We start from the raw sequence: 16379 nt of genomic DNA on the forward strand, positions 1-16379 counted from the left end.
GATAGTATCATTATTATTTAATATATTTTGTATTTTTCTAAGAATAAATTTGACTATGATACATTTTTTGTACTATACATATATAATACTTATATTAAAATATTTACGTATGAAACATAAACGGATATATACTTACTGGACAAGGGACTATATATATAAAATGTGTTCACTTAACAAATTGTTTTTTATAGAATTTTTTTATAAATATATATATATATTAGGGTGTTTTATTTTTATTTTTAATATATATATATAACATATAAAAATATTTGAAATAAACAAAAAATAATAAGAATACAAACATGAAGTTTTTTTTTTTTTTTTTATGAGAAAATGTACTAGTTATTGTTTTTAAAAATACAAAAATAAATATTTAGAATATATATATAGCCCTACTATTATTATATAGCCATTTATGTTTTTTTAGTTTGTTATTTTATAATAAAATAAAAATAAAATATGCTATTTTATAAATTAAAAATTATATTGTAAATTTAAAAAACTTTACCCTTTTCTAATTTTATAAATTGAATTATAATGGGTAATGGGTTGTACTAATTGAATAAATTATGGGCATTGTCCTATGGAGTATTATCCTCTCTTTTTCGAGTATTAGTAATTTATTTAAATGTTACTAATTTTAAAATAATTTAAATTATTATTATTATTATTATTATTATTATTATTATTGTTATTATTATTATTATTACTCCCTTCGTCCCAGATACCGTGTCTGCTACACTGTAGACACGGTATTTTAGGAGTGGTGTAATTAGTAGATAATTAAGAATGTATTAGTAAAAATAATTATCCTATAATATAAATAATTATAAATTAAGATTAAGATAATTAATTAGTTTAATTAAAATAAAAAAAATAAAATAAAAATTTAAAATGAAATTAAAGTGTGTAATCATTTTTTAAAAAATGAAAATGAGATGGCATATGGGACGGACATAAATGACAACATGGACATGATATTTGAGACGGATGAAGTATTATTACGTATTGGAAATTATTTTTGCAGGTGAGTTTTGCAATAAAGGCAATTCTGAAGTATGTTCAGATTTATATTTATTTTTATTTTTATTTTTTGACGTGGGACGTGGCAATGGCTGTTAGGTGGGGAGGAATTAATTCACTTTAGATTGAATTTATATATCCAAGGCTACTATACTAGAAGAATAAAAAATTAAATTTGCTCTTAAAAAAATATAAATTAATTAAATAATAATTATGTTATTTTTTTAATATATTAAAAAATGTGTGAAAAATAAAATTACTAAAAAGATAAACAAAATGTTAAGTTTAAATAGATCCCAAAAAAAAAAATGATGAAATGAATATATTGATTTGGAAAAAAATGTATTTTTTAAAAATATTTTGTTATTATATTTTATTTGAAATATTTTGCAATTACCGTTTCTAATAAAAACATTATTAATTTATACATAATACTACTACTGTATCTAACAATTATTTTATTAAAAAAATAATTTGCTTCATTTTTTTCTTACTTTTTTTTTATTTTAAAAAAATTATATTTCGTTTATATAAACATTAAGGCTCCATTTGTATTCAGATTTTTGAAATAAAAAAAATAAAAAATAAATGTGTTATGCAATGTTTTATGAAATAAATAAATATTTGATAGAGATATTTAAAAATATGAAAAGTTTCAAAAATATGAATAAACAAGCAGTAGGATGATTTATATTTATTTTATTTTACTTTTTTGTGGTAAAAAGAAAATTTCTTAAATCTTAATTGTAAATAATGCATTCAAGAGGTAAATTATTTATGGCAAATTTGAAGGTATCAAAAAATTGAATTCAATTGAAATAAATTATAGAATTGAAAAGTCTAAAAGATAATACATGGTGTATTTAATACCAATAAAGACCAAATAATACACATTATCCATTAGGTATCACAATGCTTCAGATCACTCTATTGTTTTTATTTTATTTTTTTTATTATTATTATTTAAATAATGACTTGATATAATATTTTTATAACAAATAATTTTTAAATATATTTGAAAACATAAATAATTAATTAAACACCATTAAAAAATGTAAGGATATATGCAATTGGCATTTTTAAAATTTAATCCCTCCGTGATCCAATTGTGTGCTTATTTAATCGGGTATGGGTTTTGAGAAAAATATGTAAAAATAGAAATTTTTAATTTTTTTATTTTAAGAAAAATGGTATTTTTTTTACTAAAAAAAAAAAACGAGAATAAATTTAGATGACAACCAAAAAAGAAAAATGAGAATAGATCTAAATGACGAATGGGGTAATAAATATTAATTAATATACATTTATATTTTAAAATTTTTGATAATTTTCAACTAACAAATAGTAATTTTTTCAATAAAAAAAACGGCATCAAAGTTTTATTTTATTTTTTTAATCTAAAAACATATATCAGTTTGTTCACATTATATTTTTCACTGGCACAATTCTTTATAAATATTATTTTAAAAATATAATATACACACATTAACATAATATATATTATTTAATCACAAAAATCAATTTTTTAATATAAAATATTATTTTTTATATACATAATTTTCTAATATATATAAATAAAAAAAAAACAAATTCATTTCAAAATGTTAGGAGTAAAATTGTCTATAACTCCCTTGTGGTTTCAAAATTCAGCGTAAAATCTCCCTATACTTTAAAAATTGCATGGTACCCCCTTATACTTTTAAAAACGTTGCATGAAACTCCACTACCATGAAACTTTCCTCGTGTGATAAGAAGATGATTTCCTATCTATATGTTTTGCATGGCATAGGGGGTTTTATGCAATATTTTTGAAAGTATAAGTGAGCGTCATGTAATTTTTTAAAGTAAAATGGAGATTTATGCTGAGTTTTGAAACCACAAAGTGATTTCATGCAATATTTTTTAAAGTATAAGGGGACATCATGCAATTTTCAAAATAGATGGGGAATTTACGCTGAGTTTCGAAACCACCACAAGAAAATTATGAGCAATTTTGCCAATATTAGGATAACAAACTGTTACATAATAACTTTTAATTATTTCAATTTTTTTAATATATATAGAATTTCTATCTAAATGAAGCTCTAAATGTTTGTGTATCAAAAATTTGATAGAAATAGATTCAATATGAACTTTGAAGGAATGGGCCCATTATTGATCCGAAGTTAATATGGGCCAATACAATATTGGGCCCAACAAATATTCTCATTTAGGTATGTTTCTTTAATACGATTTTTTTAAATTTTATTATTTGAGATTTTTCAAAAAAATTATACTCCCCTCGTCCACTTACAATGTTTACATATTTCTATTTTTTTACGGTCAATTACAAAGTTAACTTTTCATTAAATACCATATTTTTTTCCACAAGTACCCTTAATTTACATCACATCATTACTTTTACACAAAAAATTAACGGCAAAAATATCATTACACTACTTTTAACTACTTCCTATAATTAAAATACAAGTATTTATTAAACACCGCGCCTAAAGTAAGTAAATGTAAACATTGTAAGTGAACGGAGGGAGTATAATATTTTTTTTTTTGCAAAATATCTTCCTGAATATTACTCCCTCCGTCTCAAATACCCTACAACATTTTTTTTTTGGTATATTCCAAACACTCTGCAATATTTCCAAAATATGAAATAATTAATTATACTTAATTTTCATCTCACACTTTATCCACTCACATCATCCAAATAAAAAAAAATATATATATATTTCTCTTTCCATCACATCATCTAATTTCTAAATTATCTTATTTAATACTACCCACCTAAAAACCAATGTAGATGGAGGGAATACTTTAAAAAAGAATTTACATTTAATATTGGCTTTGTTCATTCAAATATTATTTCATTAACACGATTCTTAATATATTTAATATATATTTTACTTTTTTATAAAAAATTAATATTCAATTCAAAATATTATTTCATTGGACCCTAACTTAATATACAATTTGTACTATTTTCGTCTTGTAACATATAAAAATATCAGTTTTCAATCATAATAATCATATATAAATATCAAAATATTTTTAATTTTTATAAAGTATTTATTTTATTTGTATTTTCAGCTGTAAAAATATCAAAATCATTTTACACATTTTTATCAACTAATAAAATACAAATATATTTTAATTCATTAAAAAAAATAAATATATAATTTCCACTAAGACAGAGAAAATATTTTTTTTTGCATAATAGACACGTTTTTTCATACCCAATAAAAACAAAAAATTAAAACTAAAATACTTCAAACACATACAATACATTTATTTTCTTTTAAAATACTCCCTCAATTCCATAACAAAGTATCAATTTTTTCATTTTAGTCCGTCTCATAATAAAGTATTCATTTCTTTTTTTTCAGTAACTGTACTATCTATCCAACATTACAAATACCCTTACAACTTACAATATATTACACAAATGTCAATACATTTATACCACACATACTAATAAGATTATTTTAGTCATTTCTACTTTATTCCTACTACATCTAAATATAATACAAATATTTCTAAAACTACGTGAAAAAAAACAAATGAATATTTAGTTATGGGACTAAGGGGATACACTTTTCGTCCCAAATCAATTGAAACATAATTTTGTAGTACGAGATTTAAGGAATATAAATACTCCATCCGTCCCGGAACTAAATATCCATTTAATTTTTGCACGTAGTTTAAGAAATATTAGTATTATATTGGGATAAAGTAGGAATAAAGTAGAAATGACTAAAATAACCTTATTAGTATGTGTGATATAAAAGTAATGACATTTGTGTAATATATTGTAACTTGTAAGGGTATTTGTAATGTTAGGTAGATACAGTTACTAAAAAAAGAAATTGATACTTTGTTATGAGACGAACTAAAATGGAAATATGGACACTTTGTTATGGGACGGAAGGAGTATTATAATTGTATTACATATAAATTATTGATTAAAATTCCTTTTTGCTAATGTGAAAATGTATTTTAATTTAAATATAAAATTAGTGATATTTGTTTAATAATAATGAAATCAAATGATAATTTTACGGTGATATAGTTGTATTTATAAATACTGTTGGAGCTTTTAACATTATTTTATGAACATTATTTTTAAAAAATAAAATAAAAATAAAATTCCATCAACTATCTATTATCTCTCGGTAAATAGTAGTATTTTAATTACAGTGAGTAGTTAAAAAGTAGTGTAATGATATTTTTTCCTTTACTTTTTTTTTGTAAAAGTAATGATGTGATATAAAGTAAAGATATTTGTGAAAAAAAGTAGGGTATTAAATGAAATGTTAACTTTCTAATTGGACATCCCAAAATAGAAATATATAAATATTGCAAGTGGACGAAGGGATTATAAAAAAAAAAAAGTGGAACAAAAAATTAGTCATCAATATATATAGAAAACTAGCGCGTAAACTAGTGCTATGTAAGAAATTATTATATTTAAATTTAATTATTATACTATCTTTATTTAATTTTATGGAAAATGGGAATACAAATTTGTCTATTAGGTGGTTGACACAATTAAATATTATGGTCCAGGCATAAATGGGAAACTTTTTATTGCAATTAACTTCAACAAACTGCACTATAAGGGCTATTTGTTTGTGGTCTCAAATTTGTCTCATTATTTATCAATATATATATATATATACAATCTATTTTAAAAAAATATTGGTATTGTTAATTAATAATTTTTATTTTATAAAAATTATAATAGTATCAAATATTTAATTTATTATTTTTTTTATTTGTTTAAATTTCAAAAATATTTATTTAAACAGAATCAACTTTATTTTAAATATTATACTTTATGATATATTTAACTAAACTAAGATGTTAACTAAATATTTATATTATATAAATATAAGTTATTTCTATTTAACTCTTGGTTATTTTCAAACTATATCGAATTAAATCATAGGCTTTTTTTTTTTTTTGAAAAAAAAAATAATAATTGGTTTTGATTTCATTTATTCATTAATTTTTTTCTTTAAAATCATTTAAACATTATTTTTTCATTTAATCTTTATTTGGTTATGTTTTAGTGTGTTTTTTATTTAGTATTTTAGTTTGAAATATTTTTTTTAAGTGAGATAAAAAAATTATATTAATAATATAAAAATAATCTTTTATGTTAAATATTGATTTTATATTTTTTTTAATGAATGGATTTATTAGGCATTAACATTTGAAATATTTACATTAGTGCTTAATAATTAATCATTATTATCATATAATAGTTCATACAACATATTATTATAATTAAACTTAATATATAAGATATATAAAAATAAAACTTTAAAATATATATTGTCATCGCAATAATAATTAGTTTAAATGAGTACCTTTAACCAAATTGCAATTAAATATACTATTTTTTGTCCATTTAAAAATAAATATTTTTTATATAAAGAGTTTAATAAATATTATTTTAATAATAGTTGGAGATAAATTTAATATGTAAAAATTATTTTACTCTTATAATTTATTAAACTAATATAAAAATATTGCTGTAAATAAATATAAATGTTATGTTATTTGTAACATATAATGAGTTCTATACAATAAAAATAAATTAATATCTTATATTTAGATAATAAAAAATAATAAAATATATACTTATCAACAAAATAAGTTTTACAATCAATATAATATTATATTTTATTAAAATTTGTATTTATTTCATTTAATATTCTCATAGTCTTAAAACTATAATTTTATTTGTATTGAGCACAAATTTTAAGGAATAATACTATTGTATTGATAATTGATAAAAAATATAAGTAAAAATTTTATTTGTTTTTATGATTGTATTAGTGTAAAAAATAGTAATATTTGTGTAATAAATAATAATAATGAAAAAATATGAATTTTTTATAGTGATACAAGTACTTATGAAAATGAAAATATTATTTTAAAAAGAACAAAAATAATAAATAAAATTATTTTAATTAAGATGCAATATATATTTTAAATAAGAATACAAGAATTACATAATTTTATTATTATTATTATTTTTTTCTAGAAAAAAACATATAATGTATTGCAATTAAATGAAATGAAAGTTCATCTTAAGTGGGACCAGATTCCATGTGGCCTTGAAAATACTTCAGACATTAATTATCACCATGTGCTCTTGTTAACATTGTGTTCGTTCTAAAGATTTTAAAAGATTTCTATTATTGATATAATTCTTTTTTTTTTTTCAAAAATATTAAATTAAATATATTTTTTATTTTTATATTATATTTAAAATTAATTTATATTTAAAATATCTAATCAATATTTATTTATATTACATCATATAATTATTTAATTTAAAATTCAAACTCTCAAACAAACACATAGTTACGTATATATTTTCTACATTTCTACATATAATATATATAATTTTTTATTGTCAAATTATTGATATACTTGTTAAAAAAAAAGAAAAAAACATTATTATTTGTGATAAATATCCTTTGAGTTACATACATAGCATTAATTACTCCCTCCGTCCCACATCTGCTATACTGTAGACACGGTATTTTAGGAGGGGTGTAATTAGCAGATAATTAAGAATGTATTAGTGAAAATAATTATCCGATAATATAAATAATTATAAATTAAGATTAAGATAATTAATTAGTTTAATTAAAATTAAAAAAATAAATAAAATTAAAAAGTTTAAAACGAGATTAAAGTGTGCAATCATTTTTCAAAAAGGAAAGTGACATAGTATGTGGGACGGACAGAAACGGCAACGTGGACATGGTATGTGGGACGAAGGGAGTATTATTTTTATCTTTTACGTAAATTTTGTATAGAAATAATTTTTATCTAATTTATAGTCATTGAAAATGTCATTTTTAACTAACATTTTGTCACATTTACTAATATAACATTGTCTAAGATTACATTGACTAGGCACCTAGAAATTTGTAGCACCTATATATATATATATATATATATTGTTTTTTACATATATTTAATATTTGAATAATATATTAATATATATATGTGTGTGTTTTAATATATATACAAAAGTAGGTTTATATAAATATTTATGTAAAAAATTGTTACTTGACTAATTCATGTTAGTTACGAAAGTAGTGTATCAATACATGTGATAATATTTCGGTATTAAATGAGATTTTGCGACTAAGAATTAGATATGGATTAAAAATATGTATATATAATTTATAATAATTTTTTATACAAAAAATAAGGGTAAAATACAAAATATATATATATATATATAAATTATTGAAACTATTAATAACAATTTTAATAGAAAGGACATCAAATTCTTATTTTTTATTTAATATATTAAATTAAAAATATTTTTTCTATATAAATTACATTCACCACATATTACATTCTCATATCAAATCAAATATTGATTTCTTAAAACTTTAAGAGATTTTAAAACTCATAAAATTTGAAACCTAATAAGAATTATACTCCCTCCATCCCAATACAATAGTCTTGTTTACCATTTTTGTTCGTCCCAAAACAATAGTCTCATTTCTATAGATAATCATATCACTATAAAACTACATTTACTTTTTCATTATTATTACACAATTGCCATTATTTTTTATACTAATACACTCACAAGAGCAAAAACGTTTTTTACTCGTATTTTTTACATACTATCAATATAATATCATTATTCATTAAATTCCGTATCAAACACAACTCCGACTATAATTTTGGGACGGAACGAGTATTTAAAATATTATAATTAGCATATTATTTATTTTAAAGAAATAAGAGCATATTTACTTTTTATTTCAAATAAAAAAAAGAAAAATTTAATTTATATCATTTTCGATAAAAATATCACATTTAAGCATTACTGAAATTAAACGTCAAAAAAAAAAAAAAAACTCAAAATTTCAAATAAAAACTAAACAATTAAAAAAAAATCAATATAATTTATAATGCAAGTATATATATATATATGTATATATATTCGATCTTATCAGTTATATTTGCCAAAATAGTTTGAGGTGGCAATTTATGTACAAATTAATTGAAACATCTAATTTATTATGATTTTGATTTGGCAATATGATTTTAATTGTAAGTTTTATATATATAGTTTTTCTCCCCAATTTCTTTCGATTTTGCTTCCACAAGTTTATACTACACTTAGACATATGTTTATTAGGGTTGAAAAAAGTAAATAAAAAAAATTAAATACTTTGCTACGTCTGTCTTTAAAAATCACATTTACATTTTGCGTCATTATATTAACATTAAAAATATCCTTATATTTGTATAATTTTTTTGTATAAATATTTTTCTATTAGTATTATAAGACACTAATAAAAGTATTTTTGCAAGTTTTCCTTAATTTGTACTACGTTTTAATATAATAATTAATATTCAAAATGAGACCCTTAAATCCGGACGTAGGTAATATTTAATTTGATATTATATGATAATATTTATCTATTTATCAAAATATCAATTCAATATATCTACTCAAACATTTCTTATATATTGGGTGTGTTTGGTGATAATTTCAAATCAATTTTACTATTTTTCAATATATACCGTTTTCAATTAAAAAAAAATAAAAATTATTGTTCACATAAAATATCGTATCAAAATACTATTTAAATAAAAATTAAAATAAAAAACTCTAACTCAAATAAGAAAACAAACACTTTAAACTTTAATATTCATTTATATTATTTTTTAAAAATTTAATATCTTAATACCTCAAAACTAATTCCAAATCAAATGAGCCTTGAATAAGTATTTGAATGTGATATGGGAATTAGATTTATGATTAAAAATAATAAAAATTCAAATTGAATAAACATTTAAGTTAATATTAAAAATTAACATAATAAAAAATAAATATTTAATACGTTACTCCCTCCATTCTCCGTCCATGTTGCCATTTTCTGTCTGTTCTACATGTCATTTTATTTTTTTTTAGAAAATGATCTCATTTTATTTTTTTTTAATTTTAGTTAATCTAATTAGTTATTTTAATATTAATTTATAATAATTTATATTATATATTAATTATTTTTATTAATTAATTATTAATTATCTACTAATTATATTTACCATGACTTCTAACGTGAGACGGAGGGAATATTATTTTTAATTTGCGTTTGGATGTTGGTTTGTCTTGATCTTTCACTATTTTTTTTTTACAAATTTCAAATTATATTACATATATAAATTTATTCAAAATATCATAAAACATATACTTATTTATTTAAAAACAATGACGGAAAATATAGGGGACGATGGCCCAATCCTCGAGCCGTCGTCCTTGTACATTATATTGTCAATTATACGGACATATGTCCTAACACGATCCAAGTAATTCCTACAAAACCGACATCTTTATGTTGATTAAATACATCAAGATACATTTTGTAATTATTAATTTTGCTAAATTAAAATAATAAAAATATCTGAATTTTTAATTTTAAAAAAATCATTCAGTCCTTATGTCTCCACCCCTAAAGCTGACAAAAACTGATATGACACGACAATTCGACACAAAATAAGTGATTTTGACTCAAATATTTCAATTCAATTATGTAAAATAATTAGCTCACATATTAGTTTAAATTAAGTTCAATTTTAAATTATTCAACTTAATTCATTGTACACATTATACTAAAATCACTAAAAACTAACATAACACCACAATACGATAAACAATAATTGAATTTGAATTAAAATTTCAACTTAATTATACATACATGCTAACACGAACCCGACACGATAATAAATAAATTATATTCAAGTTGAATAATTTAACTCGTTTAAAATATTCAACCTGATATGGCTCTGACCTTTCCAACATGAACCCGACACGATAATAAATAAATCATATTAAAATTAAATAATTTAACCCGTTTAAAATATTCAACGGTACCACTTCTTCTGAACTTTCCAATCCCACGAAACAAATGAAGCTATGAATGTCTCTAATTTGCTCTATTTATTTCAATCATAAATCTCCACCTTCTTCTCAAACACCCATTTGATCCTTTTTACCATTTATTACAACATCGTAAGTATTGTTCTTTAGTCTCATCATCCTCCTAAACAAGTCCTACTTTTTTCTGCAGCGTACGACGTCGTTCCATTCCCCAAGACATGATCGGCGGCGCCGGCGTCTTTCTGGCAATAATTTTCATACTCTCGGCCGCTCATAAATGTGTCGACGGCTACTACAACTGCGGCTGGACTAACGCCCACGCCACGTTCTACGGCGGCGGCGACGCCTCGGGCACTATGGGTATACATATATGTGTAATAATCAGACATATACGTACCTTATATATGTAATAATCAGACATATATACGTACCTTATACGTACATATACGTGTACGTATATTATTACGATCGGTATTAATTGCAATTATTATTATGCAGGAGGGGCTTGTGGGTACGGAAACTTGTACAGCACCGGATACGGCACCGACACGACGGCGCTGAGCACCGCCCTTTTCGACAACGGGCTGAGCTGCGGCGCGTGTTTCGAGCTCACGTGCGTCGACGATCCGCAGTGGTGCCTGCCGGGAACCATCACCGTCACCGCCACCAATTTCTGCCCCCCCGGGGGGTGGTGCGACCCCCCCAACCAACACTTCGATCTCTCCGAGCCCGTGTTCTTGCGCATTGCACAATACCGGGCCGGGATTGTCCCCGTCTCTTACCGACGGTAAGATATGTACTCCTTAGTATCACAAAAAATATTTATAAAATTAGGCACATAAATGAAAAAATATATATATATATATATATAGTTGAATGAAAATTTAATATAAATTTAACGGATAGAGATCTGAATAAAATTAAACAGTGCATTTTATGAATATATTTTATATACTAAAATGAATGATAATACGTGGTGTGAATTATTATGTGAACTATTAGAGATGTACACGAAATTTAATAAAAATTATTATGTGAACTATTAGTAAATTTTTTAGTACTAGTATTATATTGAGTTGTAGTAGAAATGATAAAAATACTCGTGATATTTATTATGTTATGTAGACAATGCAATTATTAAATTAGAAAATAATAACCTTTTTATCAACGGAAATGGAAATTGATAGACTAATGACGTATTATATTAGTTTATTGTAATATAAAATAATTAAAATTTGAAAAATATATTGATGAGCTAACGAAGTAAATTTTTTTTTGAATAAATTAAATGTATAAATAGATTAAGAGCATAAAAGTTTTTTGTTGTGTTATAAAACTATTGATAAATGGAATGAGTAATTTTTTTTTCAAATCGTGTTTAATTTTAACACCCCTATAATAGATAGAGTAATCGAGATAAATCGATATTACATCAATTTTATGTGTCTTCAGAGTACCTTGTCAGAGAAAAGGAGGGATTAGGTTCACCATCAACGGCCACTCTTATTTCAACCTTGTCCTGGTGACGAACGTCGCCGGCGCTGGCGACGTCCACGCCGTAGCCATCAAGGGATCACGGACAGCCTGGCAGCCGATGTCGCGGAATTGGGGCCAAAACTGGCAGAGCAATTCTTACCTCAACAGCCAAAGCCTCTCGTTTACTGTCACGACCAGCGACGGCCGGACAGTCGTCTCCTACGACGTCGCGCCGGCCGGCTGGTCGTTCGGACAGACTTTCGCAGGCGGCCAGTTCACATAACACATATAAAAACATCATAGAGAACGCCGGAAAAGTGAAATTACCATAATAGCCTTGAAAAATGTAACACAACACAACAAAATCCTTACCCTCAAAAAAACTTATTACCCTATTTGTTTGTATGCTCTAATTTCCTTTATTTATCGACACTGAACTAAATTGGATTTTCGGATCGATTCGGATTGGAGTACTCGACAATCGGGTTACGACGTTTCGCGGAAGCTCTGCGATCGTGAAAGCGCCGCCGGATTAGCTTGCAGCGCCGCCGGTGCGGGATTTTCGTCGTCACGCTTCGACTCGTTTCGAAAAGCCTTGAAGAGACTACTCCCGCCAATCAAATCGACTCTATCATTCTTCCCCCCGACGCCTAACGTCGCCCATATCGAACTCTTCGCAGTCTCCCCCAGATCATCGATTCTCAGAGTTTTCGGGAACCATAGACACTTTTTGCCACGATCGCTCTCCGTTTCTGTATTCGGCTCGTTGTCGTCGTCCCTCGAATGCTTCCCAAGAGTCGGCGAATCGACTATCCAAGGACCTGATACGGCGCAACCCCAATACGGCGGTGGAATCGAGTAGAACTGTAAAGGATACCCGGGAGGTGCGATCGACGGCGGAGATAATTTTACGGCGGGGGCCCCCGGAATCGAATGCCAAGCGAACGCCCACGGCGCGGCGGGGAAGTAGGGCAGATAATTCGGGATCGGCTCGCTCCTCGGCAATCCGTTAATGCTCGATTCATCCTTCGACGAAGTTTCGACTCTATTACAAGAAACCGATTCTAATCCGTTCACGCTCGATTTGTCGGCAATGTTCGAATCCGATACTATTGATTCCGGCGACGGCTGTCGCCGGAAATGTGGCGCCGCCGGACCTGTCTTGTTCCTCCGGCGGCCGGCGCCGATCGGCACGTTCCGCATAGTCCCGCCGGCCGTCCAATACCTCTGGCAATTCTTACAGAAATGGCGAGGCTGGTTAACGTTGTAATTGTTGAAGTAGCAAAATTTGGTGTCCGTACTGTTGCAGCGGGGACAGGGGAGGATCTTGTCGTGCTTTTCCGGCGCCGGCGTTTTCCGATTGGATTTTGCAGCCGCCGCCGGGAGAGACGACGGACTGCATTCTTCTTTACACCGCCGGCGCCGGCGCCGACGAATCGAATCTTCCTCTGCTACATTATCCTGTAATATACAAACAATTGCAGAAAAACCTAAAAAAAAAAAATGCAATCGAATCTGAATTCAGACAATTAAGGCTAATCCATTTTGTTCAATCACGAAACCCTAAATCGAGAGCAGAAATCCCCAAATCAAACAAAAACGATTTAAAAACAATTACCTCGCGCAATTCTCGATCATCTGCATCTATATCCAAATCCTCATCTCCGTTCCTACAATTAGCCGTTGCCTCGTCGGAATCCGGCGCCGGAGAATTCTCCGGCGGCTCAATCGCAGCGCCAATCGTTTTACCAAATAGCTTAATCTTGGGGTCTTTCAGTTCCGCCATTTTTGCCCCTTTCTGACCTAAACACAAACAGACATTCAAAATTCAAAATCACAGCACAAAAATCAAGAATCGAATTGGAGAAGAAAGAAAGATCCGATTACGATAATCACAGTTGCAATTTCAGCCACGAATCATCGAATTCCCGATATTCAACTACTCCCCAAATTCCTCGGCCACTTTTCCAAAAAGTCTCCAACCTTTTTGCTGTCTGTTTCGCCTTTTTGCCTTTTCTAGATTTGCCATTTTTTTTTTTTGGGTATTTGGATGGAGATGCGTGGAGCTTCCGGAGTTGAATTTTGGTGGCGAATCTTTACCGTTGGTTGGGTTTGGGTTCGTGATGGACGGTGGAGATCTTTTTCTGGATCTGAGGACCCGGTGTTTGCAAGAATCGGTGAGTTTCTTACGTGTAAAATCAGACATGGCTGATTGGGGATTGTTTTATAATATAGGATTATAGGACACCCACATCACATCCACTTGACCCACATGGTATGGATTTAATTTAAGATGTGCTACTTTTGAATTTTAAATATTTTAAATAAAAACTTTATTGAAGATGTTTGGTGAAAGAGTATTATATATATATAAATTTTGAAGTTTTGGAATTTTAAAAATAATAGAAAGTTAGTATGTGATAAATTACTTTGTGAGAAAAAATATGAGAAAAAAAAGTTTAAAGTAATGTCAACGAGAATAAAAATAATTAATTTTGATTTCATTATATAAAAAAAAAAGAAAAAAATCAATTTTAGTTCTAGTAGAAAAAATTGATCACTTTTGACACATTTGATCTCTGCACAAATTACAAATTTAACACTTTTCTCGTATCGAATATGTCAGTGTGAGAAGAATTCAAATACAAATGATTTTTTTTGTAAATATTATCATTTTCAACAAAATAAATATTTATTGTATGATAAGTATTCTCTCCGTCCCAATACAATACTCTTATTTAGTATTTTTGTTCCTTCTAAAATAATAGTCTTATTTTCATAAATAACCAAATTGTCACTATTTTTTACATTAATACACTCGTTATTATAGCACATTTATTCATATGCTAAAGTAAAAATCCAAAACTTCACTTATATATATAACAAAATGATAAATGGATGAAAAGCAAAATGAACAAATCAACAAATGAAGGGCACAAAAAAAGAAGAAGTAATAAACAAAATAATAAAATAAAAATAAAAATTGAGTCTTACCAAATAATAAACAAATGAAGGGCAAGACAATCAAAATAATTAGTTTAAGAGAACACAAACACATATTTCTTTATATTTTTTACAATTAAAATAATTGACAATAAATAAGGCCCAAAATATTTATTTGATTGTTATTATTGTTTATTTTCCTTCTTTTCATCTAATTAAAGCCCAATGGCTTTTGAGGTTGTTTCACTCATTATAATTTACAACATATCTTCAGGGCTAAAAATAACTAAAATATATATATATATATATGAAAAAAGAATTGAAGGGTGTATTTTATTTTATTTTAATTATTTAATAGATTATTTTTTACAAATATAATATCAAATACTTCTTTATATGTATAATACTATTATATTTAATCATTATTGTCATTTTAAAAATATTAGAATAAAAATATAATAAAATCATAAAATAGAAACAAGGTACAAACACATCATGAAGAATGGACAGAGGTTTACTTTATGATTTTTTTTGTTTAGATTTTAGGGTTCCTTAGGTTTTTATTTGAAATAGTATTTTGATGTAATATTTATTGAAAAAAAAAAACTTCATTAAATTTTTTTTTTTTTTTTTCACTATAAAGATAAGTCTTATTTATTTTTTTAGCAAAAAAATCATATCATCTTACCATTTTTTCTATGTTTTTTATTATAAAATGTAAGAAATACATGTTATATTAACATCCATGCCAACTTTTTAAAAATATATTTCTTTATGACATCATGTTTGTCTGCTTTTGGTTTAAATTTAATTTTTTACTTTGTAATTTTATTTAAATATTATTTTGATAAAATATTTAAAAATAAAAAATAAATTATTTTCTAAATAATAGAAATGAAAAAAATCAGATACAAGTGTCATGGTAGGTGTCTTCAACTGACTTTAGTAGTGATGCCAAAATCACAAAATAGGTTTGGTAAACTATCAATAACATTTGACTCCATACATAATT

The 16379-nt window shown here is 25.7% G+C and overlaps 2 protein-coding genes across 2 annotated transcripts; one reads left to right on the forward strand and one right to left on the reverse strand.

The window, feature by feature from the left end:
• Positions 1 to 11017: 11017 nt before the first annotated feature.
• On the forward strand, positions 11018 to 12854 carry LOC127242467 (expansin-A10-like). The gene is made up of 3 exons (XM_051262020.1): positions 11018 to 11308; positions 11447 to 11735; positions 12401 to 12854. Exons 1-3 carry the CDS (start codon positions 11167 to 11169, stop codon positions 12705 to 12707), a joined length of 738 nt encoding a protein of 245 aa, XP_051117977.1. The 5' UTR covers positions 11018 to 11166; the 3' UTR covers positions 12708 to 12854.
• A 56-nt stretch (positions 12855 to 12910) lies between these two features.
• On the reverse strand, positions 12911 to 14420 carry LOC127242466 (cyclic dof factor 2-like). Its single transcript, XM_051262019.1, has 3 exons — positions 14321 to 14420; positions 14043 to 14227; positions 12911 to 13885 (listed from the first exon to the last, which is right to left on the reverse strand). The coding sequence occupies exons 2-3, from the start codon at positions 14208 to 14210 to the stop codon at positions 12911 to 12913; spliced, it is 1143 nt and encodes a 380-aa protein (XP_051117976.1). The 5' UTR covers positions 14211 to 14227; positions 14321 to 14420.
• Between the last annotated feature and the right edge of the window lie 1959 nt (positions 14421 to 16379).

This window comes from Andrographis paniculata, unplaced genomic scaffold (genome assembly GCF_009805555.1).
Source record: "Andrographis paniculata isolate CXL003 unplaced genomic scaffold, ASM980555v1 Contig86END, whole genome shotgun sequence".
NCBI classification, from domain to species: domain Eukaryota; kingdom Viridiplantae; phylum Streptophyta; class Magnoliopsida; order Lamiales; family Acanthaceae; genus Andrographis; species Andrographis paniculata.